General features: G+C 41.4%; 1 protein-coding gene across 1 annotated transcript in view; it reads right to left on the bottom strand.

Moving 5' to 3' along the window:
- LOC144933776 (leucine-rich repeat-containing G-protein coupled receptor 5-like) overlaps positions 1–15,876 on the bottom strand; it is a 142,411-nt gene that overhangs the window by 15,496 nt on the left and 111,039 nt on the right. Inside the window, exons 8-16 of the mRNA XM_078858881.1 lie at positions 14,800–14,871; positions 13,786–13,857; positions 10,889–10,957; positions 9,959–10,030; positions 8,757–8,822; positions 6,583–6,654; positions 4,245–4,316; positions 2,397–2,522; positions 67–209 (exon numbers count right to left, since the gene is read on the bottom strand). Of these exons, the coding sequence (XP_078715007.1) occupies positions 67–209; positions 2,397–2,522; positions 4,245–4,316; positions 6,583–6,654; positions 8,757–8,822; positions 9,959–10,030; positions 10,889–10,957; positions 13,786–13,857; positions 14,800–14,871 (764 nt within the window). The remainder of the gene's footprint in view (positions 1–66; positions 210–2,396; positions 2,523–4,244; positions 4,317–6,582; positions 6,655–8,756; positions 8,823–9,958; positions 10,031–10,888; positions 10,958–13,785; positions 13,858–14,799; positions 14,872–15,876) is intronic.

Raw genomic sequence — 15,876 nt, 5'->3', positions numbered from 1 at the left:
ACAGAAAACTGCTTATCTGCCACTGTTTTGTGCACGACACAGATGTCGCTTTGCATAGAAACTCACAGATGTCCGGTTGGCCAAGGTACGTTTGAACATCTCTCTTGTGGATATCCTCTCCGTCTGAGAGCCACTGGTTTTGTCCAGAGACAGGCGTGTCACAGTAGCCATAAGCGCAGCACTGGTACGCAAAGGGCACCTCCAGTGTCCTGCAGAAGGTTCACAAAAAAGTGCACAAAGTAAAGGTTATCAGTGGCACGACTGACACAATAATAATGTTATATTAATCATGTAAAAAATTGGAACGCGCTGCACATTATTCAGAATCGGAATATTTATTCATATTGGAGGAATCCGATGAGCCATGAATCTATTTGTCGCAGATTCAAGAGGTGCAAGGAGGAACCACAGACCAGCGTGAAGGCAGCCATACGATGAGCCGGCACAAAATACTTGCCCAAGTTCTGCCATCCTCTATACACTAAGGTGCTTTCAGCCAATGAATGCGTGTTTTAAAACAACAAAAATAATAATGACAACCTATTTGCACCTGACCTCTTTGACTCAAAAAATCTTTCTGCAAAGGAAAGCTTCGTTTGTTGTCTTCATATTAAACGTGATAAAATTCTCATAAGTTTATTGTCATCATTGACAACATTTAACTCACAGAGCTAGCTTACTTCATCATTGTCAAGCAACATACATGATCAATCCACCATTCGATGAATACCTCCTGCGTCGCTGATAGCCCTTCCAGCTTCGTAATGCCGTTGTGCATCTCGCTCCTACATCTTAGCTGATGCTGGTGCGTCTCTTCTTTCCTTCACGTTTCTCTCATTTCTTGACTGCTATTCCGTCACCAGTCTCGTCCATCGGCCGTCATCGATTACCTTTCTCCGATCGAAGCATTCTTCTTTCTTCGTGTAATTCTCAGCACACATCTGGCTGTACTTGTTTTTTTTTTAGTTTTACAAATCTATTTACATCTAAATATGTGCAGCTTTCATGGCCCTGTTGAAAGCGAACTCCTTAATGAGATTCTAGATTTGAAGTTTTCGGGACTGCAATGGTGACGGTTCCACCTGAAGACGGAAGCTTGTGTTGCCTCCGAAACGTCGTGATTTAGTTTATTAAATTTTTTTACCTATGTGACTTTACCGAAAAAACCAAAGAGTATGAATCCTTAATGAGAAGCAATGAGACTAAACATTTTGCAATGCATCATATTTTTTTGGAAGCTTAAGTTGTTTACATATATAAATAATGAAGTATTTTTTTTACGTGTATGTTGAACTTATTTCGCACTGTACATAGCAAACAGCGCTAATCGAAGGTGCGGGGGAAGGACAACAAACTAAACGCAGACAAAGTATCGGTCTGATTCAATATATGCAAATATATAGCCTTCCTAAGGATTTTCCATTATTTTTAAAACTTCAGAAACGTTAGAGCTATAATGCACTACCTCAAATACAATTACGCTCACGTTCCAAAATGTGGGATAACAACAGACATCGGCCACGGTATATTACGTGAATATACAAATTGACGAGGTTTATTTTCCTCGACGTCTGTATTCGTGACGGTTGATTGCATGATATGAAACAGGGGCAATCTTTGTGAGATAATAAATATTCCTACCATTTACGCAGTTCATTTTTTGAAAAGTCCTTTGGTTTAATGTTTACACGTGGCCACTGAACAAGCAGTTGGAAATGCTTTCTTGGAATTCACATTTAACGCTGATAGATGACATAAGTGAGAACACGTGTGAGTCCATGTGACATGCTAGAGCAAGTCAACTTGGTTGGCAAAACAGAGGCTTGTCAAAAGGTGCTTCCCAGCCACTTTGATAGCAGGGGCTATTCCTGTTAACGACTTGCTCGACGGCAGTGGGGGAAAACGCTGCTTTTCTGTAACGTCAAGCTTCCTTTTTTTCCCAACTCCTTTAATCTGCAGAGCATGATGCAAACTGGGTGCTTCACGGTGCATCTGGGTTTTGTTCCAAGTTTTGTTTTTCGTTGGTGCTGGCCTGCATCTGAGTGGTCCTATCCTGCATGCATGCATTGAGTCTCTGAGCCAAATATAAAGAACCCCCCCCCACCGTATAGCCTGAACAGACTGTTGGCACAAGTGCTGTTCGCGGGCGCCTATGAAGGCCAGCACGGCACGTGACGGGGTGGGTGGCAAGTCTCCCCAATGCTTGTTTTTACATCTCGCATTAGGTACTCATTCAAGGCTGAGTGGGCCGAGGGGAGGCCCCAAGGACCGGTTTAGATATTCGTCACCGATGTTGATCGTGAGCGGGAACATAACTTGAGTCACCGGATCTGGAGCACAGTGCGCTAACCACCACGGCACGACTACTCCCCACACGTATTTGAGACAACACACACCGGAGGTGAGGGAAGTGCTGAGTGGGGTTGAGGTGGATGAGTGCGGGGTTTCCCCCCAGCTTGAGGTGCACCAGTCCCTCCAGCCCTTCCGTTGGCACCCACGATAGTCCATTGGAACTCAAGTCTCTGCAGGGGGGGATGACATACGTCTCGCAATCATCGCTCGCAAAATCAAAACGATAACAAATGGTGCTTGCCAGTATTTGCAGACTAACACCTTTGCCAAACACTCAAGTTTTTTTTTGTGTATTTAAATCAGAATTAATTTGGTTTATGTGTGTAATTAGGACGCAGTACTAGATCAAGTGCAATCCTAGATTATTTAATTGCTTTGTGATTTTATTTTAGGCAGGCAGTAAGTATGCACAAGAATGTTATCTTGAAAGACGTCGATCAATGCACTATTCGGGCTGATTCTACAAAGGGGGTTTTAAACTGCTTACACAAGTTTGTTGCCAATTGTGCAAATGTATTTTTCTGTGATTGGGACATTTCTATCATTAAATTGCAGAGTTATAACATGCTAAATGGTATGATTTCCTTTGAGTAATATAGAATCTTAAAAAAACCCATATCTAAATGGAGTACAGAGTTAACCGTGAAGATTTGAATGATAATGATTTATTTCACAGCTGTAAAGGGTGGCTTGCCATGGAAGTAATCCACTCCCGCAGATTTACAGACGCATAAATGGTCAAACAAGATAGTGTATGAAGCGGTGTAAAGGGATGTAGTGAGATCAATGAGTAGAGGAAATCAGAAGGATCCAGGCACAGTGGTGAGCTCATTTTCATCAAGACACGGTGGCTCAGTGGAATAACATGAAAGCAGTTCTGCAATGCTGCAAAGGTTGATCACAATCTCTGAAGAAATATATCGACTCATTTTAGTCTTTACACACTTTTTTGGTGTCTTTAATTTCAGCTACACAACCTTAAAGGCAACAAGCATATTCTTGATTTGAAGCTTTCGTGACTGCAGGAATTACTCTCTGGTTCTTTCGGTAAAGTCACGTAGAAAGAAAATAAATTAAATCATAGAATACGACGTTTCTATTGCAACACAAGCAATCGTCATCAGGTAGAAAACAAACCTAGTGAACTTAGAAATAAAATGCAATCCAACACAGAGAGTCTGCTAACACAACAGTCAGTAGTCAGTATCTTATCTGGTGGTTACGTTCTTCCAAAGATTGCAAAATTTGAGAGAGAGACAAAACACAGACACGGACACACACACACACAGACACACAGAGAGAGACACAACATAGACTCGCTGTGTGTGTCTCTGTGTTGTCTCTCTCTGCTTGTGTGTCTGTCTGTGTGTCCCCGTGTCTGTGTTTTGTCTCTCTCAAATTTAGCAATCTTTGGAAGAACGTAATCAACCAGGTAAGGTGCTGACTGTTGTGTTAGCCGACTCTCTGTGTTGGATTGCATTGCATTCCTAACTTCACTAGGTGTGTTTTCTACCTGATGACGATTGCTTGTTTTACAATCGAAACGTCGTATTATATTATTGAATTTATTTTCTTTCTACGTAACTTTACCAAAAGAACCAAAGAGTAAGCACATTCTTATCTCCAGTCATGAACGAACGTACAAACACTTGATTCGTCAAATTGGAAACGCGTCTCGGCGAACTTGGCTCGGGAGGGCACCAAATTGTGAAGGTTAAACAAGCCGGCACAGCGCGAGGGGAATGTGTAGCGCCCCCCCCCCCGCCGCCCCCTGTGACGGGCTCGCTGGCCAAGGGGGGCAGGGGGTAGAGAGGGGCCCGAGCGAAGTGAATGGGCGAGCGGCGGTGGGGAAGGAGGAGGTGATGGAGGAGGAGGGAGGCGCAGCTGCTCACAGTTTGCCGAGGCCGCGCAGGGTGAGGAAGGCGTGTGGGTGGACCTCTTGGATGTTGTTCTCGCTCAGATCCCTGAGTTACAAACAACACGGCATTCTTGGCATGGCACCCTTGGCCTGCAGCAAAGGACCCTTTCTTTAATCACAGTCTCTAAGGCGTCTTCTGAAGTGAAATCCAATAATAAAAACAAACACATCACTGTTTCTGTTACATCGAAACTGACATATTGCTTATATGCTAGCCAAATAATTGTCAGATGTGATTCATTGTCCATTCTTGCAGATGGAAGTGAATTGCCATAATCATCATTATTATTATTATATTCAAAAGAACAATATATTTCTGAAAACTATATGTGGAAATTCTGAGAGCGTATTGGAACGTCACGAGGTTTGTTTGATGCCTTCTTAACAAGTTTTAAGATACTTTATTTTTGTATTTGATGTAATCTGCAATACGTATTTGATTCCCTCAGGTCAAATGAATGCATGCCATTACTGACCATATGGAAATAAAAAACCCCTCTAATTTCACATGTAAGGGGCACACTTCCTAAAATTGGGAGGTAGACAATAAAAAACCTCACCCACGCAAAAAAGTCTCATGTTCCAGTTACGTATTTTCATTATTTAATGTATTATTTAAATGTTGTAAACTTGTAATATACATTTTCAAATTGTTTAGATTTTCCCTCATCTGTATATTTGCTGTCTATATGAAGGAGAAACAGCAAGTTGTGTTTGGTGAGTTTGGGTGAAACTAAAAAAAATCATAATCAGCGCAATCCATAATCTATTCACTGCTGGTTGAAGGCCGCCCCAAGCAATCACAATCTAACACGTTGTTGAAATCACACAAACCATCTAGCTCCTTGCATACCAGCTGATTTCATCACTCCATCTCCACAGTTGATGTCCTTTCGGGCACATTCCCTTCTATGGTTGACACTCCAATGTTAGTCTCGACCTTGTGTTCCCATTTCTGTCTCTCAGTCTAACAAGTGGGCTCAGTAAAATTCAACATTTTGTCCCTCAGTAATAACTTAAATTTCTGACTCTCAGTATAGCTTCATTTTGTCTGTCAGTAAAACATGCATTTGTGTCTGTCAGCATAACTTTAATTTCTCTCTGTATACAAGGAATGAAAACCCGTTCATGCTTCTTTGAGCACTCTTTAGCTTTGAGTCCAAGTTCTAGGTTAATGTCATTGTTTCTGATCCACATGTCATAGCAGGCATTATGAGCTGATAAACACTTCTTTAGTCACATCACTACGTTGCTTTCCATTGTTGAGTTCAGTTTTTTAAAAAGCATTTCCACCCTCTATTGTCTACCACTTATTTTATCATTTTGATCGTGATCCATCTGGGATTAACCACCCTATATCAATATACATTCTGATGCACTTTCCAGTTGCGTCTTTCTGACCGATGTCTCCAATCGTTCAGAGAAATTATTTGCACATGCCTCGCTTTGCTTTGTTCAAGCTCACCCTGAGCCCCACTCCTCAGTCCTCACTGTCAGTTTTTCTTGTCCTACGGTGTCATTCGTTCCATTGACAAATCACGAGTCATAATTCCTCACTGCGCATCCCCCACGATAACTTCCTCCTGCCACACAGAAGTGATGCGACTGGCTCCTGGGCCATCAATGGCCATGGGAACCATGATACATTGGCTGGAGGGGGGCGTGGGAGGGAGATGCCGACGTGTTTTTTGTTTCTAAATCACAAAAAGTACGACACGTTCAGCAATGTGCCACGTCTACATTGTTCATAAAGCGGCCACAGAACACAAATATTGTGCCCGCTGCTGGAAATTGTTATTGCTGTTTGGTGGGCTTTATTCTATAACCTCCCCTGAGCAAACATTGAGATCCTGAATGCATCACTTAAATTACGTAAGATTTTTTGGAAAAACTCGGGAGAAAAATAAGTTATGCTTCAACGGTTTTCGGAACATGAGGCTATTTTCATTAATCTGTCAGCTGCATTTGTTACAATTGCTACTGCACTGCATGGTTGAAAAATACCCCAACTACCACAGTCATTTAACGTTTCATACTTCTCACTATTCGAACGTTTAAGCTGCCTTGTGAGTAATCTTGAAAGTGGTGTTTAATTGAAACAAATGTCACTCAACAAAGTCCCACCGCCATGCTGTCAGTGTAAATATTGTCACAATTACTAAACAAGGGCAGCAGACGATAGCAACAGTCCTCTTTCTCTGCAACTCATTTGACCAATTTTAGCGATAGAAAAATATGATATGTGATCCCAACACGTGCTCAAAAAGTAGATGTTCATATGCACCTATAATAACATCATTTGAAAGACTTACAGTGATTTCAAAAAGGTGAGGTATTGAAAAGTGTCTTCCCCAATTTCTTTCAATTCGTTGTTCTGCAGAGATCTAAAAATAAGCACAAATGCAATTAGTGCGTCTGTTTCTTCATTACAATCTCCATCCATCAGCTGTCACCTTGAGTTTTAACACACGTGTCATACTTTGCGCCGAGGAACCAGTCACATTTCATACGATCAATTATTTACGTAGGCTTTCGCCGCCAATATTCTGATTCATAAACTAGTTTTGTATGATCTTGATTTGAAGCTTTCGTGACTGCAGAAATCGATACTCTTTGGTTCTTTCAATAAGTCACGTAGGTAGAAATGAAACAAAATAAATTACGACGTTTCGATAGCAACACAAGCCATTGAAGACGATGGCTTGTGTTGCTATCGAAACGTCGTAATTTATTTTGATTTATTTCTACCTACGTGACTTACCGAAAGAACCAAAGAGTATAGTTTTGAATGCATTGTAAGAAAAAAAAAAGTTACATCATTTAAGCCAATACAATAATCGAGTAGTATCACTTCTGCCACTCTCTGCTCCCAGCGCAGACTGATGACATCACACCCCCTGTTTAAGGCCCAAGACTGGAGGGCATTTTCACAATTCTGGCAACTGCCTGATGATGCTGGTTGTAACTATCAGCGAAACGTCTGAACCCATTTAAATGGTGTGACATTGCTCTCCAACACACGAGTGGTGATGCTGAAGCAGTGATACATTGGCACATTTATTCACGTGACTACTTAATTCATAGGCTGTGATTTACGCCACACATTTTATTTATATGATCTGACCCAAAAATATATATTCTGAATCAACCAATAACCCGTTCATGTTTATATTTAGCCCTGAAAAATGAGACAGTTATACCATTCACTCAAATAATATTAAGGCTGTACAAACTCAACACACAGTCGTAAAATATATATTTTTTTCTCTAACCCCCCTCACTCTCTCTGCATCCGCCCTCCTCTGTCTATTTAAGGCCACCCCACAGAGACGATCACCTCTCTCTGTTACCTGTGTTGCTCTCTTTATGTATCTTGGTGATATCTGTCTGCTAATATGTCTGTTTATAGTTTTCTGGTTAGATTTTATGTCGCTATTTCATTATACCTGATGATGATTGCTTGTGTTGCAATCGAAACGTCGTATTCTATTATTTAATTTAATTTATTATTTTATCTTTAGACGTGACTTAACCAAAAGAACCAAATAATATATTTTGTTACTTTTTCAAATGCTCTCCAACACACTGGCGTGCTGTACTAGTGACGAAGTGGCATGTTCTGTTTACGTGACAACCCTTACTAGTTGTCTGTGTTGGGTGGTGGTGAGTTTAACGACACATCTATATATTTACACAATCTAACCCTAAAAGCCTCTATTATGGCGTAAAATATATATTTGTTACTCTTTCAAATGCGTAGGAAATATTTTTTTAGATGTCCTGTTTCTTTTTTAAATCATCTGAGATCAAGCGGTATTTGCTTGGCAACAAACGGATGGGCCAAGTTTATGGAGATAGGAGTTGACCGTTGCAATGTTGAATATACCGTATCTATTTTAAACAATTTTCTAATTTATCAGCATGCTAACTTGCACTCAGTGTGACAAAAAGGGTTTGCTGCAATGGGCTCCCACTTAGTTACAAACATGCTTTCGTATGATAATGAGTTTCTTTTTTTGTTTAGATCATGTAGGCATGATGGCAACATATATTTTTTTTTATTATAACCCTCCATCAATGGACAAAGCCAATCAAATTAAGTTTGGCATGTGAGCAAATATGCCAATTGATTTGTTTTTTAGCAAAAACAAGAGTAATGTTGAAAAGGGAGGAACATTTTTAACAATTTACGTCACCCAACATGAACCAATTATGAATAATAATATAAGATGGTGACAGACTTCGTATGAAATTAGGCTTTCGTGTGATTAAAATAAATATCCCTTGCCAACAAGTACAAAAACAAACAATCTGTTTACGATGTATAAAGTACACTGTCTTTAGAAGAAGAACATAACTTTCACCAGCATGGAAATAATTACACCAGCCTCGGCTCAACTTCCACATATAAGTATATATGTACACACACAGAGTATGGATGTGGACAAAAGTTCGACATGTGGGTTAAACCAAGGAAGCTCCTTACATCTCCTCTAGAGCCAGGCATCCCTGGAGGCTGTGAAGAGTCTGGATGTGGTTATTAGACAGGTCTCTGGAAGAAAGAAAGACAAAAAGAGGCAACACAATATTCAGGGATTATTAATGATAATCTCAAGGGCTCCGTAGGGCTGTGCAGGTCTTGGCTCGGTGGCCTCGTGCCAAGTGGATTCATTCTTAAAACAGAGCCGTTTTATAACAACTTAAAGAGTTTCGATTTAAAGCTTTCGTGACTGCAGGGATTCATCTTCTTGGTTCTTTCGGTAAAGTCACGTAGAAGGGAAATAATAAAATAAAAAAAATAAAAATGTTATGTTTTCTTTTTAATATTTTATTATTTCCCTTATATGTGACTTTACCGAAAGAACCAAGAAGAACTTAAAGAGTGTTGCATTTGGAGATATATCTTTTCTGGGACCCAGGGCACCTGTGGACACAGTACATGGACAGCATCTTGCTCTGCTTGCAGCAATAGCTGTGGGTCCATTTAATTAAGAAATAATAACTTTCTTCGTTATTGATGTTAAACTCATCACTTTCAAACTGTTTTAGTTTGTTGTCCTTCCCCCACACCTCCTATTAGCACGGCTGGCTACATACAGTGCGCAAGAAGTTCAACATACATACATACACATGTTCAAAATTTGAATGCACATTAGCTGGCATGCTAAACCAAAGAGAAAATACATCACCATCATCTGAAACTTCTTCAGTGTGATTGTATTAATTCATTTTCTCATTGCCAGTATTTTACATTACCATGCAGTCCAGGTGTTATTTACATATTAGGTATATATATGTTTATGTTGAGTGTACTTGTTTGTCAGGAGGTATAAAAAGCTGGGCTGTGATGGGCACCAAACGGATTGACTGCAGTTCATTGATGTGGACCACTTGCATCCGGAGTTTTGGCTGCAGCCCATTCTATCTTTGAAATAGTACTGCATTTTTAATCCATTTTGGTTGTGTAAATGAATACCACATGTAAGAATCAACCAAATGATTCTAGTTACATTAAAATATGGCCAAGAGCTGCTTCATTCATCATCCAGCGATGTGGGCACTGAGCCCAAATCTAAAATATATATATACGATTTACTGCTCGTTATTGGATGCATTGTTCCTATTGTGGGACGCACGTTACAGAGAGCTTTGATGTGTGCAGCTGGAGAGAGGTGTACTGTCACTCACAGCACTTGCAGCTTGTGCATTTGCTTGCAGAAGTCTTGGGGAAGTGAAGAAATGTTGGTCCCAGTTAGAGTGCTAGTTGACACAAAGCATAGGCAATGTTTTGAATAAATACTGTATTTTTATAATGAATGGCATTCCACGTAAAACTTATTATTACTACCACTATCATTATGATAACGTCATGCGATCATATTTCAAACAATAACATTTCACCAATGCATGGGTAACCCATACCTCTGCAGTCCGAGACCCAGTCATTGTAAACAGTAAAGAATAATGTATTTATGTTATTCATTTACAAACAGCTTTTTTTATTCGTTTAACAACTTTCCGGTAAAGTTTGCATCTCCACAAAGACGTTCACAAAACAGTTTACTCCGTTCAATATTAGCTCATATATCAATGTTTTATCTTTAGTACTGTCCATTACTAATGTGTTATTTCCATGACGCAAATATACTTTGTTTCCAGACTGGCGTTTCACTTAAAAAAAGACTACCAATAGTCACTCACTCAGATAATAGGCCATCACGAAAAACTACTGTATACTGCACAAGCCTGGTAAGCAATCACGGTACACGAACGGTTTGCATTGTATACATGTTGATATGAGGTTCTCTGATTATTTACAGGGTGTTTATGCAATTTCTGAATGTGTTTTGCTTGCAAACGTAATAACGCACGTTACATTTGTGTTGCAGCAAACAACATCAACATACTTTTGAATAATGTATAAACAGCCACAGAGGCAATTATGATGATGCATAGGTGTTTTTTTGCATGATTGCGTTCCTGGCAAACATGCAAACGTTGGGTCAACGTTGGCATTTGGATGGAACTGGTGGACAAACGTTGGCCCCACGTTCTATGCTTGCTGGGTATGGCCTGTTAGCACTGCTAAGAGATGAACGCTTGCAAGGGGCTACTCACAGGCTTTCCAGGTTCGTCGTGCCATTCAGGATCGGCAGAAAGTCGACTTCAGCAGCCCCACGGAGCAGTCTGACATTCGGAGACAAATTACCTTGAGCAGTGCTTTCTCGTGACCACATGAATTAGTTAACTGCGTGAATGTGAACCATGTACTCGGGAATAAATGTGCATGCAGTCAATAAATAAATGGAATACTCTACATGAATGAATGAATGCATAAATAACAGAGCAAATTTCTCAGAATGGAGACATTTAAATTGCCCCTGCATGTGTTTTTCTAAATGTGTTTATAGACATTTTTGGTGGTGGTTAAACACAATTTATAGCAATATGTTTAAATAAATAGGTAAAATTTAGGGCTGTGATCGGGCGTTTGCCAGTGCAGCTTCAAAGCTTTGAAACGCTTCAGAATCGTTATATATATGTAAGTCTGTCTGGAAAACCCACCTATTTAAACTGGACGTTTACCCGCTAGTTCTGGCCGTTCACCCTGGTTCTATTTATTTCCTGCTTTCCATACATAGGGCATTGACATCTATGGAATGAAATACACCTTACAAACGTTTTAAAGCTTCCTCATCAGAGATAACCATTTTAAACATCCCTGTTATTGTTGTTTCCTCATTGAGGGCTTTACTGCTGGGATGCACCCTGGTCAAAGCCGATACCAGCTCATCGTGTCCACTTACCACATGCCATATAAAACAAAACATTTAAGATCTTGTGGATGGGAAAAATGCAGCAACTCTTTAATACTTTTGTTGTTGATAGATTAAATATGCATGTGCGTTTGACAAAACGTGAATGTGTTTGAATGTGTCGTACGACAAGGAGATTTATTTTCACGAATTGTTCAAAATGAGTGCCACGTTGTTGGACGTCAACAGTGCTTGTCTTACGTATAGACCGGTCCCTGCCATGGTAATGTGGAATGTATGCATTTGGCTTAGTGATATTTGTGGAAACGGATGCTATGTCCTTGTTTGATGGAGCAGGGAGCCACTCTGAATTGTGAATAATACAAAAACTGCTGATGCAGAACAGCTAAAAAGTCAAATTTATTCACGAAAGAAACCATTCATGTGAGCCTGTGGAATGCACCCAGTTTAAATTTGACAACTGCTCCAAAGCCTTTAATTCATCACATATTCAGCAACCAATCACGAGGCAGCCACCTCATAGCAAACGCATCTACATTATAATTATTCAGATTATGCCCTGTCACGCTTTCTCACACATGACAACTCCGGTTGTGCTTCCAGGAAGCATTAGCTGACTGTTTGCTGATGCAGTGCTTCCTGGTGTTTCCGCATCATTAGGGATGGATGTGCCGACAGCGGAGCCTGCAGCGAAGCTGTGCGGCACGAGTGAGCAAGCCGGCATCTGAGTGGGCATGAGCCGTGCATGCCTCGATCTGCCAGCGGTGTGCAGGCGTGGTGCAGGCGTGGTGCAGGTGCGGTGCTGGTGTAGTGCACGTGTGGTACAGGTGTGGTACAGGTGTGTGGTACAGGTGTGGTGCAGGTGTCGTGCACGTGTGGTGCAGGTGTGGTGCAGGTGTGTGGTGTAGGTGTGGTTCTGGTGTGGTACAGGTTTGTGGTGTCGGTGGGGTGCACGTGTGGTGCAGGTGTGGTGCAGGTGTGTGGTGTAGGTGTGTGGTGCATGTGTGGTTCCGGTGTGGTACAGGTGTGTGGTGCAGGTGTGGTACAGGTGTGTGGTGCAGGTGTGGTGCCGGTGTGGTACAGGTGTGTGGTGCAGGTGTGGTGCCGGTGTGGTACAGGTGTGTGGTGCAGGTGTGTGGTGCAGGTGTGGTACAGGTGTGTGGTGTAGGTGTGGTGTAGGTGTGGTGCAGGTGTGGTGCATGTGTGGTACAGGTGTGGTACAGGTCTGGTGCAGGTGTGTGGTGCTCGTGTGATGCAAGTGTGGTGGAAGGGTATGCGTACTTTACTTGTCTCAAAAAAACACTCAGTGCCATATACTGTAATGAGCTGCTTTGTTTTAGACCATTACATTTTAATAACAAACCCAGGTAAATGTTCAGCCCTGCAATTGATTACTCATGCTAATGTTGGCAGAAGGGACTCCACTAAAATGAGCTTTCGAGAGCCCCTATAAAGGGTATTTGGCCTACTCTTCCACAATGGTGAGATGATCTGGGAAGAGGTGGGAGCGTTAGCATTTCACCCACCACATGTGACCAGTGTCAAACTCTGGTTTCACCCATTTACACCGCTGGGTGGACAAATGTTGGAAGAGGAGATTTAAGAAACGTGCCCCATTTGGTTCACTCTGCCGTGCCAGCAGGTCGAACTGGCGACCTCTGCATTGCAGGTCCACTCTGATAATTACCATCGCACCACGGCAGCGTGTTCACCATTAAATAATAACCAAAATCACTAAACATGTGTTTTAGAATGCTCCCGATTGAACCCCCCCCCTCCCCATGAAACATCAGGAAAAAAAATGTACGTTTTGTCATTAATAGCTCACTACTTGGCTTTCCAAAGAGGTTTACCATCTGCAGACGTATGTAAATGTGGGTATATCTAGTGGTTCGAGGGCTGCGCTACGAACCCGGTAACCCGAATTCGATGACGAATATCTGAACTGGTTCTGGGCCTCCCCTAGGTCGAGTCAGCCTCAAATGAGTAACTGGTGTGGTGTGTAAACATCGCCACTCGGGAGAAAAAGACGGCCAGGCGTGGTGTTGGCTACCCACCCTCTCGTGTGACGTACCGGTTTTCATAGGTGCTCGCAAAAGCCTCTTACCCCAAAAGTCCGTGAAGGCTATACGGGGGTCTTTGTATGTGTGTGGTGTGTGTGTGTATGTATGCAGCGTGGTTGTGATACAGAATGTGAGCCCGTGTCTGCTGGCACACTGTGCCTCTGAGAGCACTTACAGGGTCTGCAGCTCTGCCAAGTTCTGGAACGCAGTCTTCCCCACAACTCGGATGGGATTGTCATAGAAATGGCTGTAAAAGTTTAGAAAGATATATATTTATATATATATATATATTTGACAATGTGCGAGACTATATCCAAAATACATTTATACATTTTCTCATAAAATTCAAGCTCTTTTCATTTTAAATGAAAAACATGTTAAAAGTGATTTGTGCGAGCACTTGAAACTTTGGAGAATATTAGATATGCTATAACACATTGTCCCATGTGAACAGTGGGGTAATATTTTCTACAGAAAAATGGAACAGATCTACCTGCCATATTTAATATGGTTCATACATCACCATGGTACGCATTAGGTATGTTCAATATATGAGAATAGGTACATTTCACAGCCAACAACAATTCAAAGATTAAATATTAAACTGTAAAACAAATTCCACAGTGTGCCTATTAATTTTCTGATATAAGATGACTGCATGAAGTAAAAGCTTAAAGTAAGTATGTATGTTTCTTTTAAGAACATTCACACTCTAAATGTGCCAATCAGTGTAATTCTGCGAGACCCATAGCAGAACACTATTATACTACTGCGTAGGATTCCACAGTTCTGCTGCGTGCTGTCCGGGATGTCCGACGTTTTGCTCAACATGCTCGGAGCTTCTTCAGTAATTGCTTGATTGCTGAAGAAGCTTTCAGCACATGCATTTAAACTTCGGACGTCGTGCCGAAAAAACATGGCACAACCCGAAAACGCGCCAGACAGTGACTACAACATCACACGTGAACACTTCAACCAATCACGGTGTTTTGTCTTGTGTGTGTAGTGTCCTTAACCATGAATAGACATCACCATGAATTGAACTGGGAAATATGTGCAAAGTGGCTTATTGCCAAGTGTGCTGACCACCGTGTCCCGTGCCAGAGTAACGCTGCCCCTGTATAGTGGATACACGCGAGTCTGCGTATGTTGTGAGTGCTCGCAGGGTGAGAGGCAGGCGCATACGCACATGGTTTTGAGGAGTGGGTTGCTCCGAAATGCATGCTCAGGAATCATCTCGATTCTGTTGCTGTGAAATGCTCTGAAAACAACACGACAGAATACTTTTCAATGCTGGCAACACGCCTCTGTAAACAGTCACGCGGTATGAAAAATCAACCAGTGATGACTTAATAATTGCATGTTATTGAAAGGGAAGAAATGTCTACATTGAGATTAATTAGGAAAATACTCAGAGGCCAGTGGTTGAAATTTCAACTTGTGCGCCAACTGGCTCAGTAGGGAACCAGCCTTCTGAGCACTTATTTGTCCTATCTGATTGGCCTAGTTCAGATAACCTCTTAATCACAAGTTGAATAAACAAGCCTGTTAACTTTTTAAATTTGACGAACATAATTTTTCTTTTTTTTAAGTACCAGCTTAAGATCGGTATCAGTTAACAAGTGGATTGAATGCTTGCTTCTGACAAATTCTGTTAATTAAATGTGCTTAAGTAGAAAAACGCGCACTTTCAGTTAATTTAATCTGACAATATATATGTTTTATGGCACATTAAACACTCTAAATGCAGTGATGTGCTATAGTTCAGATGATGAATATATAACTTGAGAAAATCGGAAAGTCCTATAATAGTACGTTTTCCAAATGTATCCCTTGATCTCTCTGTAACAACAAATGACTGCTATGCTGGACTTCACGATTAAATCACGTGATACAGATGTTCCATGCGACCGTGTACTATACTCTACAAACATTGAAATCATCCAGTTTGTAACACTAAAAAAGGGGAATGATAATTTTACATGCAAGCAGTGTTTACAGTGGATACAGCAACTGCACAATTCATCCGGTGACCTGAGTTAAATGCCTGGCCATGGCTAACATCAGCTAGTGAGTGATATTTGAACCGGTTCTGGGATTTCCCCAAGACCAATCTATCCTCGGTTGACCGCCTGGTGTGGTGTGTAAACAGTGGCACGAAGGGAGACAAAGGTGAGTGGGCATGGTGCTGGCTTCACAGCCCCCTCGTTTGCAGTGCTGACCTGAACATGTGCTGGTTAAAAGCACGAGCTCCAGCAGGCTATGT

The sequence above is a fragment of the Lampetra fluviatilis genome, chromosome 8 (assembly GCF_964198595.1).
Source record: "Lampetra fluviatilis chromosome 8, kcLamFluv1.1, whole genome shotgun sequence".
NCBI classification, from domain to species: domain Eukaryota; kingdom Metazoa; phylum Chordata; class Hyperoartia; order Petromyzontiformes; family Petromyzontidae; genus Lampetra; species Lampetra fluviatilis.
This window is presented reverse-complemented; position numbering and strand designations above follow the sequence as displayed.